At 38.2% G+C, this 26198-nt stretch overlaps 1 protein-coding gene across 1 annotated transcript; it reads left to right on the top strand.

The window, feature by feature from the left end:
• Positions 1-25172, top strand: TRA2A (transformer 2 alpha homolog). The gene is made up of 8 exons (XM_084282121.1): positions 1-174; positions 9284-9417; positions 11013-11184; positions 14793-14981; positions 22517-22632; positions 23159-23266; positions 23988-24055; positions 24223-25172. The coding sequence occupies exons 1-8, from the start codon at positions 139-141 to the stop codon at positions 24231-24233; spliced, it is 834 nt and encodes a 277-aa protein (XP_084138247.1). The 5' UTR covers positions 1-138; the 3' UTR covers positions 24234-25172.
• The last annotated feature ends 1026 nt before the right edge of the window (positions 25173-26198 follow it).

The raw sequence follows: 26198 nt of genomic DNA, 5'->3' as shown, positions 1-26198 counted from the left end.
AGGGAGGTGGCGGCGGTGGCGGCTGCGGTCGCGGCTCGGCACGGCACTGAGCGTCCCCGTTCGCCCTAATCCTTAATCCTAACCCAGCCTAGCCTAACCTCGCCCAGCCCCCAACCCCGTGGCCGGGACCCTGCCGACATGAGCGACGTGGAGGAGAACAACTTCGAGGGGAGGGTGAGTGGCCGGCCCTGGCGGGGCCGTGCTGAGAGGGGGCGCCCTGACGGGGGGGGGGGCGCGGGGCTCGCTAAAATGGCTCCTCCGGGAGCCCGAGGCTTGGCCGGGCCGTGAGCCGCTCACGTCCCCCTCCTCGCCCTGTGTCCCCCCCCCCCGCCCCTTTATTTATTTATTTAATTTTATTATCTTATTTGCTTCTAACGACCCGAGGGAACCGGCCCGGCTGGGGGCTGAGCCCGCTGCCCCCCCTTCCCCCCCCCAATCTTCCTTCCCCCTCACGCCGCCATCCCCCTTCCCGGGGGGGGTGGGGGTGCCTCCATCCTGCCCCCCCCCCCCCGGCAGCAGGGCCCGGCTCCCTGCCCAGCCCCGGCCCCCTTCACGCTCCTGTCCCCCGGGCCCAGCCTCGGGTCCCCCCTTTCCCCCTCTCCCCTTGCCCGCGGGCCCCGAGGAGGGACCGGGCCCTTTTGTGAGCGCTCCTGCTGCCCGCTGTGCCCCGAGCCTCGCAAGGCCCCGGGGAGGGGAGGGGAGGGAGGGGAGGGGAGGGAGGTGCAGCCCCCGCTGTTAAACCCCCGGCACGCAGCGAGCGCGAGGAGCCGAAGACTTTCTCTCCAGGAGCCGCTGCGGTTTGGGATCCTTGTCAGGCCTGTTCCTTCTCTCTGCCCTCCCATGGCTGCGGTTTTTCTCTAGGCCTCCGACTGGTCCCTTCCGTTTTCTTTGTGTTTTTTCTTTTTTCTTTTTTTTTTTTTTTTTTTTTTGTGTTTTCCCCTAGTGATGAGCAGGGCAGGCAGGAATTAGGAGCTGCTTGAAACAGAAATTAAACGCGCGTTGTTCTCACTCCATCACCATTTACTTTTTTTTTTTTTTTTTAATTTTTCAGAGATACATATTTTTTTATGTTCTCTCCTAGAGAGTTGCTTTAGAAGAACACCTGAGCATCCTTTTGGTGACTTTTTCTGACGAACCAGCGATAGCAGCTTTTCAGTAATACGGTTACATAAGGTTGTTGCCTGGAGAACCGAGCAATGAATTTTTAAAGGACCAGAGTCACGTTCCAATAATAATTCTTACAGAAATGCTGTAGCCTTTTTGTAACATTAGTCTTCTAAAAAAATATAAAGAAAACCAAAAAAACCCAGTCCCCAGGCTGACTGTGTTGTACCTGGCTGCGCAGTGACTGCTGCTGGTTCCTCAGGTGAGGTAAACAAAATCTGTTCTTGTGTTAGTTGCTGGACAAAGGCGGCTGTCTACCTATGCTCGTTTCAGATAAATGAACTAGTCTCTGAAAGGAAAACCAGCCAACTCAGAGAAGGTTGAGCATAAGTATTCTTCGTTGTTCATTTTTTTTTTTAATTTGTTACTTCAGCCTTCCAGTTTATAGCAAAATTTATGTTTTTTTATTATTTTCTTACAACTATTTACATTAGATTCCTCTAGAGAGTGTTTATATTAGCTTCTGTGATGGATCTAATGTTAGTGTTAAAAAAAGATACAGCTGTTTAGTTTCAGTATTTCTGCATACCTTCTTCTGCCAAATGTAGAAGTAAAATTAATGTTTTGACAGTATTTGAAGTATGAGAGGTCCTGCATAGCCATTTCTCTGACTGTTACTTCTCAGTTAGCTTATGCTATTTTTTTTTTTGAGGTGGAAAATCTACCTGTTGGACAGAACTACTGACCCCATTGAGTTTTCACTTGGAAAACTTGCATTCTTTCCGTGATACTGGAATTTTTGAATCAGTCTAGCAAGTGGCACTCTCTTGCTTAATGCTCTTTTTTTAAACATAACTGAACAGAACAGGATTCACTTAAAACAACAATAAAAAAAGTTGTAATTAGGAACATTCCTAAGCGGTTCTTTTTTTCTTTCACTAATACATCTTTTTGTTGACAATGATGCTGTTGAAATATTTGAAATTATAAAATATTGCAGCCTAATATATATATATTTCATAAAATAAGCATGTAAGTGTTGGGGGTATTCAGTGTTCCAATCTCCTGTTCCCAAATGGACAGACCTGTGCCACGCTGAATGTCCTAGTGCCTCAGTTATGTGCAGGCAAATGGGATGGAGAGAGTATGGCAGTTCAGTGAGAGAAGGAACCACAAAGAGACCAGGGAGCGGGTGGAGAACCTGCTTTCCTCCAAATTGACACAAAAGAGATTTCCGAGTACCTAACTTTTAGTCCTCCCCACCTTCCTCAGCATTCAGCTTAGCTACTAACTAGTGTGATGTTCAAGGGGGGGGGGGGGAAGTTTAGTCTAAGTCCCTTTCTGTCCATACAGATGCATATCATCCCCAAAAACACTTCCAGTAAAGTTCTTGAAAGTAGTGAAATAGCGATAAAGTCTGATAAGATGAAGGTGCATATTGAATCAGCAGTAACCAAAAAATTCTAAAACAATAAATCTTCACATGGAAGATAAGTTAGAAAATCTTTCCCTGTTCTTCTTGTTACTTGCAAAGAAAAAAAAATAGTTTTAACAAAAATAAATGATGTCAGGAATTATTCTGTAAAGCATGTTGTAGCAGTGTTAAGATGTCCATGCATCTTGCCTCCAATTTGCAGTTTTAAAATCATGCTGTCACTTCATGTGAAGAGGAAATTGAGGATAATCTTGGAAATAACTTTGCAGTGAGGTTGCATAATCTGTACTATTCGAAAACTTGCATTTATGAAGTGTTGGTTAAAATTGCAGGGATTTAAACTATTATTCTTGAGCTCACTCACTTCTTTACTGATGATTTTTTTTCCAAAGCAAATGTTAATCAGATATGTTCAGACTAATTAACGTTTGCTTTGTTTTTACATCAATTTTCCTTCAGCAAGTTCTGTATTAAGGATGTGGCTGGTGAAAGAGAAGAAATCCTGCCCCCAAGTATGGTTGGGGGAAAGAAATTGACAGAATAATTAGAAATATAATGGGCATACTAGATGTAAGTTTATGGACTTGAAGAAGGAAACAGATTTTAAGTCATGTTTCTGTCCAATGACGTGAGTTTTGCAGAAGGTACAGGATTTTATCACCTTTAAGTGTTCATTTTGAGCAGGTTAGACAAATGAGACTTTTTATCTCTTATTGTTGATAGATGATAGCTTTGTAGGGATTTAGATCTCAGTTCCTTTCATATTTGCCCAGTTATTTGTAACAACAGATTGTTCATCTGGTGCACGTTCTGTGATGCAGCTTCATTAAAAGCTTCCCTAGAGCAATGGAAAAGTTGCAGTCTGAACAGAAACTCCACTTGCAGTTTTGATCAATTTTTTTGAGCTTCTGATAGCGTTTGACTTCTGTAATCTTAAAAGTTTACTAGTTTTCTGCCAATATTAATGGGCTCTTTGTCTAAATAGATAAAAGTTTGTATCAGAGTGAAGGCAGAACTCCATCTTAGAACTCCAGATTGATCATCTTCTGTGGCTGTAATGAGAGGCCTCTTCCTGCTCTCGCCAGAATCTCAGTGATTTCAGTCTAATAAAGCACTTGAACCCTAGATCATTTCACGTGTGAGCCATTCTGTCGAAGGAAGGATGTGTGGTTTGTCTGCACGCAGGTGGCTTTTGGGTCAGCTATACTCTGAATGTGTCTTTTTTTTCTTTTTGCATGCAAGCTTCATGAAGAAAATACTTAAATTTATATATGTTCCAACGCTACCTAAACCTGATCAGCCTTGAGATGATTTCTTTGGTTCAGACACCTGTATCAGCAACCTGCCAGCTCAGGGGCAAGGAAGGCACGCTGCTTTCCTACCTCTTGAAATACAGGTGTGACAGGCTGCTAACGCTCTGCAGTTCTGCATTAGCTTGGGTAGGCTGTAATCGTGCCGTGGTTTCTAATGGCAAACATGGGAAAGGAAGCTTTTTACAAAAGTTGATTTTTTTTTGTTGTTTGTTTTGTTTAATAAACTTAATAAATTTTAGATTGTTACCTGAACAAAAGAGTGACCACAGAACCCTTCCATGAACAGGTGTATATATTCAAGCCTCACTGAAAAGATAAACTTAGTGTCTCAGGTTTATTGCTGAAGCTACTTCTTTTTATTTATTTATATTTATTGGAGCAGTGTCATTTTTAACAACGTATAAAGCTTGCTGATGCTAATAACTTTATTTTTTAAATAGTTAAATATGTGTCTAAGTTTCTGTATGAAAAGAAACGTAGGTTTACATATGTATTAAAATATTTATGGAAAAATAGCTAATTAAGAGATTAGTATTATTTTTAGTATGGAGTGACATCACAGTATTAAGCAAAAATGTAACTTTTTTGATGAGTTCAGAGGAAAGTTGGTGAGTTCCTGTCAAAGCAGTGGTTAAAGAGTAATCTGGTGTCATCTCAGGAAGAGATGCTGCTAAATTGACAGTTTAATCCAGCGAATGTAGGCTGCTACCAAATTTCAGTTTCTTTTTTGACTGCTTTCACTTTTCTGTTCCCTTATGAAGTTGGACTTTATTTTTGGAGTTAGGGCAGAATTTTTTTTTTTCTTGGCAAGATTTTTGTAAAGCCTTGAGCTATCTTCTGCTAGCTTAATGGTGTTGCTATAATACTTGCTGTCCTGTTCTGCCCCCCCCCATGCAGGTGGTACGCCTTAAGGTGGAGGCCAACTGATATTTCTTGGTGATTACATGTTGTTTTTTTTCTTCCCATTTGACTTCCCATGCTTTGCTATAGGGAGCCTAGTGTAAGCCTAATGGTCTCTTTTTACTTAATGTCTCTTTAAATTTCGATAGCTTTGTAGCAAACCCTTTATGATATGCTCTGAAACGGTGAGGCCTGAGGCATGGTGAAACGTGACAAAAACGAGGACAGAAGAGTCATGTAAAAACTATTTTTGTCTTTTCTTGCTGTCTTTATCATGCCCTCTGATGATGGGTGGAAATCTAAAAATACTTCCTAAAGACTTTTGCAATTCTGCTCTACATAGAACTGTTTGGAATGCGATTTTTTTTTTTTTTAAAGTAACTGATTTGGAAAGTAGCATTTCTCTTGAAGGATATCAGGAAGATGCATGGCAGCTGTAACTTGCATCGCTTATGGTTGAAACAGTTGTACTGATACGGATGAAATGCAGTGACGTGACTAGCATCTTGCTTAGCTAAAGCTGTTGATCAGTTATTCAGTGCCTAGGTTTATGTGAGCATGAGGTGATGGTAGGAAGGGGCATCCTGTCCGAATTACTTTTTTCAGTGTTGTTCTTTCTGGAGTAAACTAGGTAGGGATGATGGAAAATATTCTTCAGTGCTCTCTATAAATGCTTCTAGCTCTGCAGTTCTTAACCAGAGGATCAGTAGCTGAAGCAGCAGTCTTTAGATTGTGTTCACCTACAATAATTTGTTTGCCTCCAAGTTTGACTTCCTAGTGAATCATTAATCCCATTTCCCAGTATGTGCTTGAGGAAGTCACCGTATCTTGCTCTGAGGAAGCACAGTGAAGATTTTTTCCATTTTTACCATGGGAAAAGTGTTATTGACAAATATGTGTCTTTTGAATGGGAAGATTGATCTGAAGACTATTAGGTAGCTCGCTGGCTGGCTCTTTACTGCAGACTGTACTGAGAGCAAATGTAGATGGTTTGAAATGGTCCCAGTGAGCATCTGCCTGCCTGTAAGGTTGTAAGGGTGAGAGTGGTGCCTCGAGAGTTGCATAACAAAGCAGAAGACATGAAGGTGCACACTGTCAAGTGTGAGGCTGTTGTGGGGCGAGGAGCTGACTTTAACAAAATGCAGTCTGATCTGTGGCCCTCAAGTGACTGAGGATCTTTAGAACAGAAAGATAATCAAATATTGGGGATACAGAGAGAAATTGTAGTTCATTCTTTCTTAAATAGTAGTTTAATTAATTTCTGGGGTAAACATGGAGCTAAGATCAGGGTATCTAATTACTTGAAGACTAGTACAGAACTTAGGGATTTGAATGCTTTGGATGATAGAGGTGTCGATTTGCTGTTGTTAAAGACGATGTACAGATGACATACACGTTGACTATAATGTTCTTGTTGATATTGCAGAATGGATGTATAAATTGGTTATGAAGAACAGTTGGGTCTGTCTGTGACATAGACTAAGGCAAATCTTGCTAATTATCATCTCATCAGGAAATAGAGGAGGAAAATTCTTTAAAATTGCTCTGTGTGACACCTTGAAGCTCTGAATCTCTTAATCCCTACCTGTAGTCTTGCTGATATAAATCTTATTAGGTACTTTTCCAGTGTCCTCCTTAAGGCCTTAAATTCTTCCAGGTTATTGCGATTCCCTTAGTGTCTCCTTTTGAAGCACTGTAGGAGATATAACTAGGTGATCTATGTTGCATCAGAAGATGAGATGTAATTGCCTGCCAGTGACAGACACGGTATGCAACTGCTAACAGGTAATCTCTCTTCAGCTGCAGTTTACATCTACAGGTACTTGGTTTGAGGAAGTTTGAAATGTGTAAGAACTCCTGCTGTCACCTCTGTCCCTCCGCTTCTAAAGTTACGTGTTTGTGAGTGCAGCCCTTAAAGGGCTGGAGCAACCAGCTTGGAAAGGACTTGAACTCCATGAAATGCTGCACTGCTTGCTTTTGGCAACTTCATACAGAGCTGTTGTCAGAACTGATACTCTTAGAAAACTGGGGGCAGCATCAGAAGATGCTTCAGTTGAATAGATAAGGATGCTAAGCTAATTTTGTCATTGTATGGGAGTTAACTGGGTTCTTAATATTTTTGGAACCTCCCAACACTTCTAGATGGTGTGGTATCTGATTTGTTTTTTTGTTTGTTCTTGTTTTTTCTTTTTCTTTTTTTTTCCAACCTTATTGTTTAAGAAGTGATCTTTCAAATGTAAAAAGAGAATGGACAGTACAGTGTCCTCATTAAAGAGTGACTGAGGAGAGTGAATTCTTTGTCTTTTTATTGAAGGATCTATTCTAAATCTGAAGGGTGTCACGTTAAGTGCTTTTCTATATTATTGGTCACTTTCACTGAGGAGGGGAGTGGAAATAACTCCAGGAGAAACTGGGAAGTATTGCAGGATATGAAGTATAAATGTAAGAATTAAAGAGGGCTATCAAACGATAAAGAGTACAAAATTAGAGGAGAGGTAATGAAAAAGCATGTTAGTGGCTCTAAAAGTTTTTTTTGTTTGTTTGTTTTTTTTTTTTTTTTTTTTTAATAATGAACAGTGAATTTCAAATATGACAGTAAGAACACAGAATAAAATCTGGTATTACTTAAGTGCCCATTCTTCCTTCTCTTTCTGCGAGTCTTGTAGCTAGACCAGCAGATAGCTGGCTCAATAGGATAACCTGTAACGTAGACCTGCTGGGGTCCACGTCACAGCCCAGCTTTGAATTTGGCCTTCATTGATCAGTTTAGTGTGCCTGTCAACTTAGAAGGTGACGCCCTCCACGTATCCTGTGTCCTTTTCATTGAGGTAAAGGGGGAAAGGCAGCATAGCTGTAATACTGCTGTAATAAATAAGGGGTCTCCCATGTTTCATTTTTGGTCGATTTATTGACTGAATATGAGGAAGGAGGCCTTTGGAAAGGACTTCAGAATGCTGAAGAATTCAACTACAAAAGAAAATGCAAATCTGGACTTACACGGAAAAATAGATAAGTTGGGAAAAGTATTTTAAGGACAGGCAGGAGAATAAATGATGAAAATGAAAATGAAATGTAACGCTTGTGGGAGGGGAACTTGCTGTGCGATTTTTCCATTACAAGTTTTGCACGTTTTTTTGCGACATTACAGAGGTATATAGCACACATTTCCACGGCTTTTTTTTTTTGTTTTTATATAGCTGAGCTCCCTAGGAATGCTGTACGCTAAAATGTGAGGAAATCCTAACCTGCTCTTTGTTTGCTTGTTTTCCTAGTTTTTCTCTTGTGTGCATTATCATACAAGAAAACAAAAAAAAAAAAAAAACCTCCTGTCTGTTATTGGATTGCTTTGAACTGCAGTATTATACGTCTTGTTTTTTGTGGATTAAGTTGTGTGCAAGGAAAACAGGATAACAATGAGGAAGAGAAAGTAGGAAGAAAAATTTGTCTTGCATATATCTATGTGCATGTATTATGCGAGTAAGTATGTGCATAGATAGATCTTGACTGGAAGTCTTTGGCCGTGCTGTTGAACTGAGTGTCTTAGTAATAATGTGTAGGAGTGGAATTTGGGATATTTAATACTGAGAAGTACATAGTTGTTATTAGGGGGAAAATCAGTTATCGGTATCAATATTTTTGATATATATTTGTGCTAATTAGCTTTTTAGTTCACCTATGTATCGTACAGAGAATAAAAATCTGAAAGGGGAGGAGGGTAGCTCTGAAAATACAGTAAAACACTGAGAACTCAGTAAGCTCATTGTTAGACCGTAGACACTTATACAGTTTTAAAGCTTTTTTAAAAAAGGTTGTTTTATAAAGTAGTTTCTTGCACTTTACCTGCTGGCTTTTCAATTTGGTAGATAACATCTGAACTCCAGCAGAGTTTTATAATCCCCACGTGCTTAAATATACTAAATGTTCTTTTTCCATTAAGGTTAATGTTCGTGAAGAAATTGAAGAGTTTTTTCCAAGAATGTGGAAGATAAATCAAGATAAAAGAAGGCTAATGAAAAGTATTAAAGATCAGAAAATTAAAATTGAATGGGGGAAAAAATTGAACAGAAGATTGGTCAGATAGAAGCACTTGAATGTTTTTTTTAAGGCTTTAATGAATTGTTTGAATTGGGGAAGAATACACGAAGTATGAAAAATGAAAAACTCAATGAAGAATGAAGAGAAGTAGAAAGCAAGAGTGAAGTAGAATTAAAAGAATCTGGAAGAATGAATGGGTCCTAGGTTAAGTAAATGTATGGTTTATGTTCCAGTGTCTGTATGATCAAGTTGTAGATGAATTTGCATGATTACTTAGTTAATAGAGAATTGGTGATCTGGTTCAAGCAGGGATCTATTTGAGGAAAGCATACAATATTAACAGTGGGCTAGCAAAATGAAAATTTGTTCTGGAGGGTATTGCCTAACCATTTGTTTTTTCAGGAGCAATCAATATAATAGAATTACTGTACTTTAAATGTTAGGAGTTAGGCATTTGTACAACCAATACCATTTGTAATACTATCTTTTTCGTTAGGAGTCTCGCTCCCAGTCAAAATCTCCAGCTGGGAGTCCTGCTCGTGTAAAATCGGAGAGCAGGTCAGGATCTCGCAGTCCATCGAGAGCTTCCAAACATTCTGAATCGCACTCTAGGTCGAGATCAAAATCGAGGTATGTCTGGAAATAAGTTTGAGTTGATATTCACTGCTATTGCTTATGCCTGTTCTTTTGATACATTGCTGAGATTTTTCTCCCCTTATAAAAATTATAAACCTTTTGGAAATGTATTAAGAAGACTGTTAATTTGTGTGTTGGTGGATGTATAGTTGAACAAAGCTGGGGGAGGATTCCGTAAGTAATAGTGTGTGTGGATTTATAGAGAGGTAATATAATAGAAGTAGTGGAGTAGAAATCATTACTAAAATGAGAAGATTTAACTACTCCAGAAGAGAGGGAAGAGAGTACAGCTCAGTTCTGTAAAAGCTTATGTCCCCTTCCCCCAAAACCTTTTTCAGGGGAACTCTTTCTTGTGTAGACCTCTCCTTTAGGAAAGAAGGAAAACTGAGGGGAGAACTACAGCAAAAGTAGTCTGGGTTGAATAAAAGAGTAAGCTCCATAGCTATTGGAAATGTTGGAAGACACTACTTGGGCCAGTTCTTAACAGTCCTGCACCAGAATCTTTTTAAAAAAAAAAAAAAGAAAAGAAAAAAAAATTGATTAAAGTTGGGCATGGATAGCTTCATAATTTATGGCAGCTTTAGTATTTAAGCTCGTTTTTGGAAGCTGCATATGCCTTCCTCTCACTGCTTGTGCCTGCACAGGCAAAGTTTTACAATTCTCAGTTCTGAGAGAACTACTTGGTGTACAGGAGGAATGTCTGCCTTTTTTTCCTCTAAGTATGTCATAAAATATCCAGCTCATGCCACTTCTCTTCTTCCATCTTGCCGTGCACCTTCATACTGTTGATTCAGTAACTCTACCAGTTTTCCTTTTATCGGTGGAGCGAAAAAACAAAAAACAAAACATGTGTGCCCCTGGAGAGGGAGGGGGATTCGCACAGTACTACATTTTTCTTCTTTACTAGTTCCTGGGAGAGATCAGTGTCTTCTCTATCTGTTTACTTTACCAGGGAAGTCCAGAAGAGTTACTGTGCTCTGAAATTGCAAAGTTCAGCCCGATGTTACTGCTTCTTCTCTTGCAGTGTATAGCCAGATATCTGCCTGTTATTAGGATACAACAACTGTATGAAATCATGCAGCTTTGATAGAATTATGCAAGTTCAAAACTGTGTTCATCATTGACTGGATATCCGCAGAGAAATGTCTAAGTCAAACAGCTTTTTTGGTCTCAACCGATTTTCAAACTTCATTTGTAGATACCCTAGCACTGTCGTACTGCTAGATCTTTCAGTTTATCAGCTAAGACAATATTTTACAGTGTGGTATACTTGGTGCCTGTATCAGTATACAAGTGTTACATGTGGAGCCAAGCTAATACAAGTCTAAGCTCTGAACTGTCTGAAGACTGTTGTGAATATAGTCTGTGTTTGATGCCAGAAGCACTCTGACCACATTGAAACTTGTGCTACTGAGCAAATTATTTAAGATCTGCAATCTTAAGATGCACAAAGTAGAAGAAACTTAACTATTTTTATTGTAGTGAGCCTCTGAAAAATGAATTTAAAATTTTTCTCTGGGAAATGTAAAGCTTACATTTCAACACATTGGGTGCATATGACCTAACTAAAAGCTTTTTCTTTGTTGAAGATCCAGGTCCAGAAGACATTCGCACAGACGTTACACTCGCTCCAGATCCCATTCCCATTCTCATTCCCATAGGAGACGTTCTCGAAGCAGATCGTACACGCCAGAATACCGCCGTCGAAGGAGCCGTAGTCACTCTCCAATGTCCAACAGGAGAAGGCACACAGGCAGCAGAGTATGTCATGTTCCCCAAGGCTGAGTATCAACAGAACAGTCGCTGCTTACATCAGTGTAGTCTAAGATAACTGCAGGCTGAATTTGACTTGCTGTCTGGTTATTGGGAATTGTACAGGAATTGTTTTTGGGTTGGGGGGACAAAGTCTTTCCTTAACAACTAGGCACTGATGTTGTGTGCCAGCCATTGGCAGGGTAGTCATAGAATTTTACCGTAAGCCATACTGTCCCAAGTGAGTATGGGTAGATAGGTTGCAACCGTTTCCCTCTGCTCTAGAAGTTAGACTTCTTCTATTTTTATGCTGTTCCAAGCATACGTACACTACACAAAAAAGGCAACTGTGCATGCCTTTAAAAAAAAAAAAAAAGTGAAAATAATTCCAAGGTAACTATAGGAGTAAGGGGAAGAAAAAGGCTCTCTATAACATATAGCGTATTATGTTGAAGATTGCTTGTGATTTCTTTATTTCCAAGTAATGATTTCGATTTAACTTGAAGAAATTAACTCATTTTCAAATCTTAAACTAGAAAAACGGAGAGCTATGAAAAGGATCGGTAGTCTTCTCAGAATTCAAATGAAATAACTTAGTTTCTGTACAGACAGGGATAGAAAGTGTAGGTAAACTAACAAAGACGTAAGATGATACTACTGTGTCATTCAGAGAGATTTCCCCCAGTGTCCTTCCTTGTTCAGTGTCTTAGATTCTGGTTTTGCATCACTTGATGCTGATCTAAGTGAGTGTTGCTACACGCGGGTCTGCCTCTTCCTTGGTGAGGACCATGAATGATCTTTTTAGTATTAATCTTTTTTAGTTTCTCTTTATTTGTTATTAATCCTGTCAAAAAGAATATATTTTTTTTTGCATGCTTACCTTAGTGAAGCAGCTTACCACAACCAGTTAATACTAATGTGAGGGAGAAGATGATTATGTGGAAGAAGGCAAGACTACAGCAGTGCTAATGTACAGCAGCTTAAGCTGTTGTGAAGCAACATTTGTACTTAAGCTATTTGTGGATTGTTGCCAGTGTGTAGTCATACTGTTGTAAATACGAATCTAATGTCTTAAAAAGTTGGCAGGAATAACAACTTCAAAAGGCTTAGCAGATTTCCTGGTGAAAGACAAATGAATCCACTTTACTACTTTAGGAAGTATTAGAAAATTTTGCTGTGAAGTCTTTTTTGCCTTGGAAATGACTCTGTGAAACATGAGAAAGTCCTTCTCAGAGTGAATTCCATGTTCATTCTAAGGAGTAGTTCTAATAGTGTCAAAACAAAAATAAACCAGATTAGAATTCTCTAAGCTGCAAGGTCTAAGGACACTAGGAAAATTAGTAGCAATTTTGCCACTTCTGCTGACCTTGGCATACTGTGCCAATGGGAGGCAGTACAAACAATTTAGTATTAAAGCTGTCTTTTAATTCTGCACAGTCAAAATCTTTCCAGTGGTGATGGCTGACACTGAACAATCTTTCCAGTGGTCACTTGTTGCTTAGAGTGCACAGTGGTTCTCTACTTAGCTTGCCTTAGCATAGATAATAGGATTCATTACTTAAAACTGATGTTTGAAATTTGGCAAATGCAGAGAAACAAATACACAGGTATTTTTGGGCATCGTATTTTCACAATGAACTCCTGAAAAAAAATTATGAGAAAAAAGAAAAACAATTTGAAACATACCATTATAAAAATAAGGAACGATAGTATGAGAGCACGGGTGAATCGTGTACTTCATCTTTTCCATGTCTTGGTAAAAGATAGGGTAATTTGTTATATCAGCAAGCTGTTATTTTTTAACTGGTAGGTTGCAGATAAGAAACTGATGCTTTCACTGAACCTGCTCAGGCAGAAGCAAGTAAACAAAGCTGTAATGTTTTTAAACGTTCTTGTGAAAAGAAGTGCTTATCAAGTCGCTACTTCCTATGTGGAAAAATACTATCCAAATACTTTTTTTTCTTGTGTAGTAAAAAAGATGTGCTTAACTTGGTCACAGTCACTATCTAATGTTATGGTTCTCCAGAAAACAAGAGTTGAAGTTCTAAACATTTTTCTGCAGATGGAGAACACAGTAGGGTAAACTTAAGCCAGCTGCACATAGAAATGTTTTTCTTGGTTTATATTTTGCATTCTGATTCTCATGGCTCTCTGTCTGAAAATCTGCATGTTGAAGTTTAAATCCCGGTAACTAACGCGCATGTTCTAATGTTCCGTGCCTGTTACTTGGCTTAATGTAGTTACTTAATTTGTTCAAAGGTGTAGAATTTCAGCTAGAGACCGTGGAATGCTTTTACTCTGCTTTTAGTCTTAGTTTGTTTCATGACTATGTACTTGGAAGTAGAATTTTCCTTTCCTTATGGAAGTAAGCTTTGAAATCCAAGACTGTACTTTAAATTGTCATCTAAAAATTGTCACCTTGGTATCCAGGACTACAGAGGGGTTCATAAGAGAACATGACAGGAGATCTCAGTTTGTTCATTCTTCAAGTCAGGATGAAAGGCAAACTCTGAGGCATAAATTACTGTGCATCAGTACAGTACAGCACTGTGCTTTGAAAACCTGAAGCTGAAATACGAATTTCATCTGTGTTGACTTGTAGTTACTATTTCAGCAGAAAAAATGCCTGTTGCCTCAATTTTAAATTCCTGAATCTAGTATAACAGGTGCCAAGAACTTAGCTAGGAAAAAAAATCACAACAAAACCAAAACAACAACAACTTACTTTGATCAAGGTAATTCTTAAAATGAAATTGGCATTGTATGAATTCTGGGGCATATAGAGAAATTTTGAACCTGATAGGAAAATGAATTGCAGTATCTTGAACAATTGTACAATTTCTTATTTGACTTCCTTTAGTTGAAGTAAAGTGTATGAGTATTTCCATTGCCCACATTATTTTAAAGAATTGAGAGTCTTGCTCTAGAAAAGTGAGCGCACGTTTGGGTTACGGTTTCACAGAACCAGCCTTCAGTATGTAGTTGAGAGAAGCTGCTGGTTTTGATCCAGTTTATTGAACAGAAAGAAACTTTGAAATTTAAATATTAACTTTCATTATAGTTGAAAATGAAATGCTGGAGGGAGGATGGGTTGGGAAGAACACACCTTTGATAGAAGGCATGTTATTGTTCAGCTGTCCATGCTTAGGATCTCAGATGCTTTTAGTGTATGAAATTGGAGGCAGCCTGCAGTATTCAGAACCAGTGGTGGTGACCTTTGCGGAATGGCTGAAGATAGGAGTTGAGGCTGGCTGACCAGTTTTCAGCACACACTTGGCCATCCTGCCTTCAGCTTGTTGATGATTTGAGTGAGAAATACTAATAAAACAGGTTCTTGTTACCTGTATCTCTTCTGTAACCATAGTGCTTTGTTTCTCTCAAGTGTACAGTCGGAATTTTTCACCAACATGGGAAGTTTACTTTTTTTTAAATATATAAAATAAAAACCAGAAAATGAGCTGTACTTTAAGATTGAAATGTTAATGCTTGAAATATTAAGATTTGTAATAAACTATGCTTAATTTTTTTTCATTTAAAAATAATTGAGAAATTTCAATGTAAGAATGTATAACTTGTGTTTTATTAACTTAATTGAAGTTGAATGCTTGTCTTACCAGGCCAATCCAGATCCTAATACGTGTCTCGGAGTGTTTGGTCTCAGTTTGTATACCACTGAGAGAGATTTGCGTGAAGTCTTCTCGCGTTACGGACCTTTGACTGGTGTCAATGTGGTTTATGATCAGCGGACTGGACGATCAAGAGGATTTGCTTTCGTTTATTTTGAGAGGATTGATGATTCTAAAGAGGTAAATTCATGCTTTACTACTTTAAACAGGTGTGCTCTTTGTGTGTTGTCTTTACAAATATCTTTGTTTAAAAAAAAAAAAAAACATTTTTGAGTGCATATTCACTAGAAAGTTCTGAGTGAGATTCATATAAAATACTTGTTCAAATCATGTGGCACTTTTAGACAGATCAAACACATTAGTTCAATGTTCAGATGTTTGGGCAAATTTTGAGCCTGGGCTGTCCGTATTGAATTACTAAGGAACATAGTACTTTGATTTGTTAATCTGTTACTCCAAAATGAAAATAAATCTTCAGGCAGATATAGACATCTAGGATTTTTCCAAATTTTTCAAAGTTAACTCTTCAAACTAATTTTCTCTATCAGAATTCTGAAGGTTCTCTTTACTGTTTTCTTTTAAAGTATGTCACCATGCATTTGAGGGAGAACGTTTTCTGTCCTCAATTAAGCCTCAGTTAGTGACTTGGCTAGTTACACAAACACCTGTTTGCAGCTGGACTAAGTGGTCAGTAGTGTGATTGATGTGTAAGGAAAGAATCAAAGAATCTGAACAGTGGCCTGTATTACGATTCACTGCAGTAAGAAATATTTTAACCTATATGGGTACTGTGAGCTTTACTAAATCTGATAAAATTTGTAGATGCAAAATTGGTGTTAAAAATTGTTGTAGATGTATCTGTTCTTTAAAGAAGAACTATTTCGGTCAGACATTCTTTAAGATGAGTAAAGTACAGTACAAATACTAACTTAGCATGTAAGCTTTCATTGTGGAGATTCCTCCTTCTTCCTTATTTGCAAAATGAGTTACAGACTTCAAGCATCATGTTTATGGATGAGTAGTCATGGGCAGATGTTTCAGATTTGCTGTTTGATTCTGTTTACGTTAGATAAGTATATTCATAACGGTTGGGTCTGACTCTTCTCACCTAGCACTGCAGGAAGGGAGGGTGACAGCTGTCGGCCTAGTATCAGTAACTTAAAAATGAAAATTGCTGATGCTAGGTGATGATAATTTAACAAAAAATGTTTCATGGATGGCTTGCTTGAACTAGACTCAGTTTTGAGCTTTGACTGATTTCTGGTACGATTCTACAAGCAATTGTGATATGGCAAGCAGCTGTAAAAGATGGTGAAGTGTTGTACAGAGAAATGGTTTATAATGAGAATGGAAGTTGCATGTGTGTGGTTGTTGCAGGCTAGAATAGGAGTTCAGAACAGGAGACTTCCTTCAGCTTCACTTTATTTTCCCACTGTTGCTTTGATGGGTTGAGAGAGGTGTTAGAATGGGTAGGATTCACATTTGCTGGTCTTTCTGGTTCTGACCTTTTAGCCTAGTATTTCTTTGCACTGGGGTTTGTTAGAAACAGCCTGCAGCCAATAACACGGACTCACATGAGGATCTCAGTGAAGTACTATTTTTATTTACAATTGCAGTGGAGGTCATCCTGCAAACAGGAGCATCCAGCAAAAGCATATAATAACCTTTTATTCCCTATTACCCAATGCTTAATTCCTTCCGTTTCCTCATTGGCTGAGTACTACAGGTCCACAAACTACTCAACACTTATTGCTATACCAGGTATATACAATTTTATTTGACCAACCATTCATTTCTCTTTTTTTTTTTTTTTTTTTTTACTTCTCTCATGACTAGAGGGCCTGTGATTTTTTTTGTTGTTGTTTTTACTGATTTTGCACTGCTCGTCTTGTTTTTCTTAGCTATTCTGCTTATTTTGGGACAGTGGGACCTTGCCCTTATCTGTTTAACATACTTCCCACTGTATGCCTGCACAATCACTTTTGAATATACAAGGTTAGTAGAATTTTCCACTGCAAAAACACAACTTGATTTCTCTCACAGGTGGGATTTTGAAACTGTGACCATTCTGTAGCACAGTTAGTATCTAAAATACCTGCACGGTATCTTGGCACATTCATATACTAGTCTTGTCTGTTTTAAAACTTTATGTCTTTAGAAGTACATTTTTTTTTTCCTAGTTGTCATTGGCAATGGTCATGCATGACACCATGCATTTCTTAAAATGTTCCGTGTAAATACCATAAAGCAATTCGTTTAGTATGAAGCTGCTTTGGCAGAAACTACAAAACTGGAATGCAAAGGGGAAAAAAAAAAAAAAGGGATATTACATGCAGCATCAGAAATACAGAAGTAAAGATGAGCACTGTAAGTGGGAACTGAAGTCATTGGGAATGTAAACAAATTTTTCTCCTGTCCTCTTTGCTAAATTATTTCAGTTATATAAATTCCAAGTGTTGCGAGGTTTTACACTCCTCCCTCTTCCCACACCAGCCCATTGCGGGGGAAAAAGAAGACTTAATTTGACTTGATTTCACGGGCTCTGAATACAGATTTGAAGTAGCAATAAGCAGGAAAAGAGATTCTAGCTAGAGGTGTGAAAATCTGTGGCAGGCCCTGTAGGAGGACTGAAGGACATAAACTAATTCCTTGTGGAAGATGGATCAAATCTGAAAAGTTCGGTATGGGTAATAGCAACGTTACTTGTGCTACTTTTGTTCCAAGTAAATACATTTTGTCTTAATAGAAAGACAAACAAACAAAAGCCTCTGAATAATGGGAATGTAAAACTCTAAATGAGATGCTTTAAAAGGCTGCAGTTCAGTTCAGCAGTCATAGATAGACTAAATAGATGTAGAACCCTGTTCCTGGGGAGTACGGGGGAATGGACAACAAAGATTTCAAAGCATCTTTACTGTTGTTCTTCCAAGAGGGGTGCACTGGGAAGCCTCTTGGCTGATGCACTCTCAAACACTGTTGATACTCAGTGACACTAAGTGGGTTGTGAGCGTGTTTAAGCTTTTGTACTTGGTTTAAGATAGGTCAGTCCCAGCCCAGTGTGGATTGTGTTGCTGCGCAGATCTTGTTGGGAAGCTTTGTCATCATGAGTAACCATTCTTACAAAATGTGTCAGTTACTGACCTGGTTAAAAGGTTGTTACGTGTTTTGATTTTTTTTTTTTTATGAAGCTACATCTTTGTTTACATAAAGTTAGAAGATTAGTATTTGGTACTCCTTTTTGGCCTTGTCTGTTGCAGTGGCTTGTCTTACATTGTATCGCTACTCTAAGTCTTCAGAACTCCATGTGAGGAGTACAGTACCCGTATGTGGAGAACGAGATCCATACATTTCTGTTGAAGACCTGTTCCTGAAGATATTTTCTTTTATAGTTCTCAGCATTTGCAACACTGGCACTGAGGTGTCCATTTTGAAATAGTTTAGCTAAGTATTAAAGGATGTTCACCTGCTCATTACATTATTATTAGCATTTCTTCCAGGGTTTACAGAAAAAATACAGACCCATGTAGCAGGATTAAAAAAAAAAAAAGTTGGGAGGCAGAATGATTATCTCAGGGTTAGCAGTAAGAGAATCGTGAGTAAAAAGCATTGGGTGTTCTAGGGAGGTGATTCTTAATGTGGCAGGCAGGGATTTCATATGCAACTATCCAGCTTTTCAGTAATTCATACTATCAACCATTAGCTGTTAAAGCTGAGGCTACTGTGAAAGTATTGTGTGTCTGTAGCGAGAACTCATCTGAGAAGCATTAACTACAACAGCTGTTGGCAGTAGGGAATTTTTAGTTCCTAATGCGACTTACATGCTATTTACAGTTTTGACCATCTTTCGGAACAATTTTCTGAAGTAGTTTTTTAGCAATCAAGGCAAACTTTATGCAGACAGACTGAGCTGTTAACTCAGTTGCCAAAGACTAGGATGATTACAGGTGCTTTGGTCTTGTTTTTCATTTTAATTTGCAAGACATTTAATCTGTGGTGCAAGCAGACCAGTTTTAGAAGCATTGTTACTGACTAAAGCTTCTCCTAAAGCTTATTGAAGAAATGTTTAAGTGGTGTTTGTAGTATCAAAAGGACTCTTGATGTACCAGAAAAGAACATGAGAAGGTTTTAGATATTTTGAATTACCAGTTTCAGATTTCTGGAGACCATGAAATACCATGAAATTGCTCGTACAGAAACATACCCAGTTACTCATTCTGGTTCTCTAAAATCCTGTATTTCTTGACTATATACAACTCCTCAAGGTATGCTTTAAAAAGAATCTAAGTAATCAATAGATATTTAAGCCCAGAAAGAAAAAGAAAATATTTGCTATTATTATATTTAAATAAAAAGCAACCTCAAAGCAGAGAATGTAAACAGCTCTTGCTCGGAGGTGAAATAGACGCTTCAATTCAACTTGGCAGGCTGCAGTAAGTATAGAAAGCTGGGTTTCCTCATTTGTTTCTTCCTCGCATCACTTTTTTTTCCCCAGAACATCCTTTCAGACATCCTCATAAAATTCGGGGTAAAATACTGATACCAGTGTACTGGGGGTGGGGTGGGGACATAATCGATTGTCTGTTCATCCCATGTTGTGTCCACAAGGGAAATGATCTTTTTATTGGTGGCCTTAATTATAACTAGGGAAAGACACAGGATTTAAAAGGGGAAAAAAAAAGTCTCTTAGCCTGAAAATATTTTTAAAAATGAGTCCCACCATAAATTGCTCGTTTGACTCTTTAAGTATAATCAATCTACTATACCTAAACTCTAATATCTTTAGAATACCATATATGCAATTAATTGAAATCTGATGAATTTAATGTTTCCTTTCTAACTGTTTTGAGCCACTGGAAGTGATGACCTTGTAGTTTAGGAACTGCTTGTCTTTGTCGAAGTAACACTTAAGATAGTAATTTGAAAGAACTTTCTTGTTATGGATAGACTATTCTAGGTGTAAAACTGTAAGATTATTATACGTTTCGTTCACAAGTCTTATTCTGTGTCTTCTGACTGCCAACATAGAGATGTATATGCTGGCCTACAAAGTCAGTTTTTCTTCAGAGTTTGCAACCCAAACTAGTAGTGTACGCTTATGGGAATCCTGGTTGCTTGCTTGCTTACTGTCATCTTGCAAAAGCCGTGCCAGTCTTTTGAGAATGCTCAGATATTTGGAAGAAAATCCAGGTTGAAATAAAAATAAACTGACAGTTAAAGGCTCATAAGAAGGTATTACTTGTCTTTTCAACCCCAGTGTAATTTGATTTTTTCCTTAAACATGTTTTGTTTGATCTGGAAAATATGTTTCTATCTTTGAGATAGTGTTGGAAAATGTTTTCTTCATTGTTAAAGCAAGTATGCAACTTCTTTTACCTTTGAAATTTGAATATTCCTAGTGTTCATGTATGCCCAGAGTAGCAGGAGAAGCAAACTGAAATTTGTTTTGAACACAACATGCTACTCTAAAAAAAAAATTGTAAAATCTTAAATTTGAATATCAGATGTTTTTAATTGAAGGAAAAATCTTAAAAGTAAGTAGGGTCATGAATATGTTTTGACAGTCTTTGTACAACATAAATACTGTGGTATCACTTGTCTGAAGTATGTTTTAAAATAGACTTTTTTTCATACCAAAGCAATCATTAGTTAATGAAGTCCACTGAAGTACTTTGTTTCAAAGAGTTAAGAATTTTCCATTTGCAAAGGACTGAATGTGAGTGATACCATCAAAATTATTTATGTATTTATGGTGGTTTATTTTATGTCTTTACTTTATCCGCTGAAATACAACGCATTTCCTGGTATTTCCAAGACAAACTATCAAGTCTCAATTAATTCATCAGCTACCCTGCTGGTATCCTGCTTTTCTCTGTACTGCTCCCTGCACTGAAGAACTCTTCCTCCTTCCTCTTAAAAGAGGTTCTGGTTCTTTTAACTAAACAAAACAGGTGCCAGGTGTTCTGGAGTTCAGGTGGCTTGTTATCAGCTAAATTTTTGGCTGCAAGTTGTTGATCAGACATAAAAGTGCCATGAAGCGGAAAGTTCCTTTCCTTCCAAGACTCATTGCGTATCGCCACTTTTCCAGAAAAATGCTTTTCATCAAGATGCTGATTTTTCAGCCAGCTTTTTAGCAGCATTCAGTTTTATTGTTATGTGCATATACGCTCATAACATGAATGCACAGATTTATTTTTAGTTCTTTCATCCTTGTGGAGCAAGATCTTTCAAGAAATTTCAAAGCTAGGAAACTAAAGCTAATGGTCATGTTTAATTCACAAAACATATTTCAGGATATGTTGAGAAACTTGACATGCTCTTGGGCTCAGCCTTGCAGTTAGCCAACTCTAGTTGTTAGATTGCTGTGTGGGATTAGAGCTCACTAGGTGGCGATATAGTATAGATATAAACAGAATTATTAAAGCACAAACTAAGTGCAGATAAATATGATAGTGATAACTCAGTCACTTCCAGTTTGGAGACAGTTAGATCTTATGGGTGTCAGGTTTTTGTGTGCTCCTCTATAGCTTATGTGTTCATTCAGTACAATCTTTTTTATAGAACCACAAAAAAAAAAGGTTACATTTCTAAACAGTTGCTAATTTCATTTTTAAAAAGAAAAAAAAAAAAAAGAAAATGCTCTTCTCTACCATGATTTGAGGCTTGTGCATTGTGCCTTATGGTTAAACTCAAGATTTGTCTTTTTGCTGTTGTTTAACTTGAGATTAAAACAGTATATTTTATCACAAAAAAAAAAAATAAAAAATACTATGTGTTGGATGAACTGGGTTGTAAAGTAGTATTTAGGAGATCCAAGAGTAGTGGTGAGGAAGGATCAAAAAAAAATTTTGGCTTTGAAAATTTTAATAACTATGAAGTCCAGCATTAATTGTAAAATGTGGTTATTCTTTTATTTTTTAATTGCTATCACCTGAATGTAAATCTCAAAAGTACGCTGTGGTCCTCTGAAAAACTACTTTACTGATTAAGAGTTTGAGAAAGACCACTGTATTGATTGAAAGAGCAAAGAAGCAGGGGCTAGAACACCCAGCGAGCGTGAGCACGAGCTGCGAGCGGGTCTGAAGGCAGAGGCTTCTCAAGCGCAGACCCTCCTGCGTATCGCTTTAGCTGGCTGCTATTGTGAGAGTGAGTGGGGAGGAAGGTTGTAATTAGGTATCCATGTAGGCTGAACCCGCCATTTTACTAAGCTCTGCTGGAGTAGGTCCTTGTAAGGGAGATGGCAGGAGGCTGGGAGAGCATGAAATGGCAGCCGACTAGCAGTAATCCGGCCATATGCACCCTACAGGAAGCCACTGTTTTGCACAGCTTTTGAATCCGCCCATCCCCTCTGGGTCAGGGACGGCGCTAGGAAAGATGCAGTTTTCAGGAAAAGCTGCTTGGACTTTGTTTACCTTTCTGATGGGCTGGTAGGCGAAGTCCCCTACAAAGAAATTGACTGTGTTAGTGGGTAGCCCTGTGCTTTCTTAGAAAGGGATTGCGTGGCACGCTGCTCCCGCGCCCCAGTGCAGCCCTGTAGCACTGCCGGCGGACGGGCCGGGGGACAGAGACCAGCCATTCGCCACAGTGGGGCACTAGTAACCAGGCTAAATAAAACAAGGTCGGGGCTTGTTTCTCTAACAGAAAATAGTGTGTTTTGCACACAGCTTTCCTTAGTGGGTTGTAGGTTTCACGTCCACCGTCCCTTCTCTTTCCTGCAGGCAATGGAGCATGCAAACGGTATGGAGCTGGATGGCAGGAGGATTCGGGTGGATTACTCAATCACCAAGAGAGCACATACACCCACTCCAGGCATCTACATGGGCAGGCCAACACAGTAAGGAGTTTGCTCATTTCCTTCAGTGGGATTAAATTAATTTCAACTGAACGATTGAAGTCTGGTTGAAAAACTGAACTGCAGACTTCTTTTTTTAATTTTAGAGTTATGCCAATTGTATCTTCTCACAAAGGTATTAATATAATTGTGTTACTGTGATTCAGTATATACTTAATATACTATTAAGTCCTACTGTAGTTTCCTGTATTTTTATTTATTTAAAAGATTGAATATGTTATTAAAAAAAAATCATCTAGCACAACCAGTTAAGGCACCTTTAGCTTACTTAAATATTAGGGTGTCCATTTGCCTTTGATTTTGATGTGAATTAGGCTGAAAACCTTGATGTTGATTTTATCTGTTTTGTTGTGTTACTTTAAATGTTTTTCTTTGAACGTTTAATCATTAGATTAATTGCTTCATCTTAAGTGTCTCATTTACAAGAACACTGGAAAAAGTTTCTGAATTATTTAATTTGATGAAGAGTAGAATCTGAAGTACTTCTTGCTCTTTTTTTCCCTAATAGCAGTGGAGGAGGTGGTGGTGGCGGAGCAGGTCGTCGCCGTGACTCTTACTATGATAGAGGGTATGACAGAGGTTATGACAGATACGAAGAATATGACTACAGATACAGGTGCATAACTTTAATTTTATCTCTGGAGGAAAAGTGGGTTTGGGGGGAAATTGAGAAGTTAAGTGGCAAAAAAAAAAAAAAAAAAAAAGTGACTCTGTTTGTACCAAGATTGGATATATGTGCTTGCTTTGTTCGAGAGTCTTGTTACGATAGTTTGGGTAAGATTAGTTGTCATCTTCAGTGCCTCTGTAATTCAGCTACATACTAAATAGTTAAGTGAGAGGTTAATTTTGCTACCTGGAGAAGGTAGAGCATATATTCTGCAAACATAGTGGACAGACAGGAAGAGGACTTTTTCCATACTGGATATAGAATCAGGAACAGCTGACAAACAGTGCTGTTAAAGAAGAGGTTATTTGTAGATGGGGGTTTTTAATGCTTGACATTTCATAGCTATCTGACTGTTTTGAAAGTTATCTAGTTTCAGAGAATGTTGTACAACAAGAATTGTAGGCATCTGTAAAAGCACTTAGGTGTTTGCAGGGCTAGTGAGAGTTTATTAAATGTTCTGTAGAAATACCACGTAGTTTTAAACCCGTCAGATAGAGAAATGTGAAAGCATTTGTTAAATAGCTATAAGCCACAGCCAAATAAAGCTGAACTCTTTCATGCTGGCCAAATCTGTCAGTGCTAAGGAAATGGTTTTGTTCTGTAGAAGAAATGTGAATGAGGCTTCTTTCATTATGATGATCTTTGTTTTCTTTTTTAATTTTCCTTAAAGGAGACGATCACCATCGCCTTACTATAGCCGGTACCGATCACGATCAAGATCCCGTTCCTATAGTCCAAGTAAGTAAATACACAGGAAAAAATAGAATCAGGCCAGCATAAGACTTGTTACTAGTCTAATAATCAATCAGTGGGAGTTCTGAAAACAAAAAACCTGGGCACTTCCAGTGTTTGTGTTCACGTGTACTGTTTGTTCACAGTAATGATGTCTGTTTTTTTTTTTCCAGGGCGCTATTGAAGATGAGAAGAGTTACAGTTGAGGACATGATTTTTAAATACAAGGTTCAGATCTTAGCTTCCCTACTGCTTCCCTCCCTTCCTTGTTCTCCATCCAGCTATTTTACACAACTTTGGTTCATTTAGAGTATACATATCTTCAGTTGAAGTATTCCTGTTTTCCATCCCTTCTTATTGTAATACTCTTAAATATTGTAATTGTTGTAGTTTTTGTGTAGTAAAACATCTTAAGCAAAATGAAATAGAAAACCCAAAGTGTTGATACATTTTGGAAGTCATTCCTATTTTGTTTTTAAACCAATTGGACTCCTGGCTAATTACAAGACAGCAATGATATTTTTAAAGCTTGCATGTCATATGTAATACACTCAGATACTTTAACATAAACCTGCATTTCCAAGTAACTCGTTAATCTTTCTGTTAAAATGTTTACCTATTACTTTGATAAACAAATAACGACTTTGAGCCTTTCCTGTAATGACAAATTTATTTAGATAGTCATGAACCAGAGGATTTCTTTTTTGTCAGGTAGTTGCTTTGAGTGTAGAATATTTGAGCTAGAGCAAAATTTGGTATTTGGCTGACCAGGAAAATAGATCCTTGTACACTGAAAATTAAGACTGTATTTTATAAATAAGTTTTTGGATTGTTACACAGTGGATAACATCTGCAGTTAAAACCATAAAAATCTTTTTTTTTTTTTTTTTGTACTTGGTTGAATATTTCCCCCTAATCAGTGCAGGAGAAAAAATATTTATTGAACATAGCAATTAGTTATATAATTTGCTGTTCATTTAAACAACAACAACAAAAACTTTTTGGTATTGCAATAATGATTTAAGCAAGTTTTGTTTCCAGTCCTTTTTGGAGTTCGAAAGTATGGATGGAAAGACCTGTAACTACATGTAAACCTTTTTTTTCCCCCCTCAATAAAAGTTAATTCCACTGAAATGCGTCTTTTGTTTACTGTCCTACATCTCATATCACCTTGGAATACAGGTTAAGCAGGACATGATATTGCTGTATGAGTAATAAAGTCAGCATTTATCTGTTTCCTTAGGAGCTTTGTCTTCCCTGGGAATTGGCATGCAGTTATATGAGATGGCTAAGCAGAGTGGGTAGTCCAGATTTTTCTTGGACTATCTTTGGCACTTGCTGGAGTCATGGTGAGATGGTTTAAGGAGAAGAAACACTGTTGACTTTGTTTAGATTTCTGGCAAGATTTGCCCTCTGAAATAACTCACCATGTGGCTGGTTAAATGTTGATGTTGGCACAGCAAAAGGAATAAGACTACCAAGCTCTCACAGCAAAAATAATTTCATCCTGACTGTCAAGGAATGCCACCAAAAGTGTTCGTCATAATTTTAACGGAGTAAGCATATGAAACAATTTCGTTAACTATTTCTGAATGCCAATGCTGGGAACTATTCACAAGTAATTACAAGAAACAAACACGTACCCAACTCTTCTAAAGGTTTGATACAACATACCAGGAGAAACTGGTGACAAAACACGTTCTGTTTTACTGATTCTTGCTCATATTACTCGTCTACTACATTTTATCCATTACTTGTGATTGAATGCTCGTAGTAAAATGAAAACAAACTGTCTGAAACACTGAGGTTCAAAATAACCCATGGACTCTGGTTTACTGGTATTTATTAATGAACCAGGTAGTTTCATAAAAGCTAAGAAAATCGTCCTCAGTAAACCAGATTGCCAAAGAGAAAATGTATTTCTTTAATTTCAAAATTACAGGGAGACAGGGAGTACCGTGCAGAAATAGTGAGGCAACATGAAGCAAATGCACAGGGAAAGGGCCGCAGGGCTGGTTGGGGGAGGTACGTTCAAGCTCAGGGTTATTGTGATAATTGGGGGACAGAGAGACAGAGCTGGCTGCTGTGTGCCAGGTTAGTGTTTGTGGTCTCTGACCGAAGGCTTGAGATGTTCAGCTAGCTGGGCAGC

Source organism: Netta rufina (genome assembly GCF_964035555.1).
Source record: "Netta rufina genome assembly, chromosome: 2".
In the NCBI taxonomy this organism is placed as follows: domain Eukaryota; kingdom Metazoa; phylum Chordata; class Aves; order Anseriformes; family Anatidae; genus Netta; species Netta rufina.
This window is presented reverse-complemented; position numbering and strand designations above follow the sequence as displayed.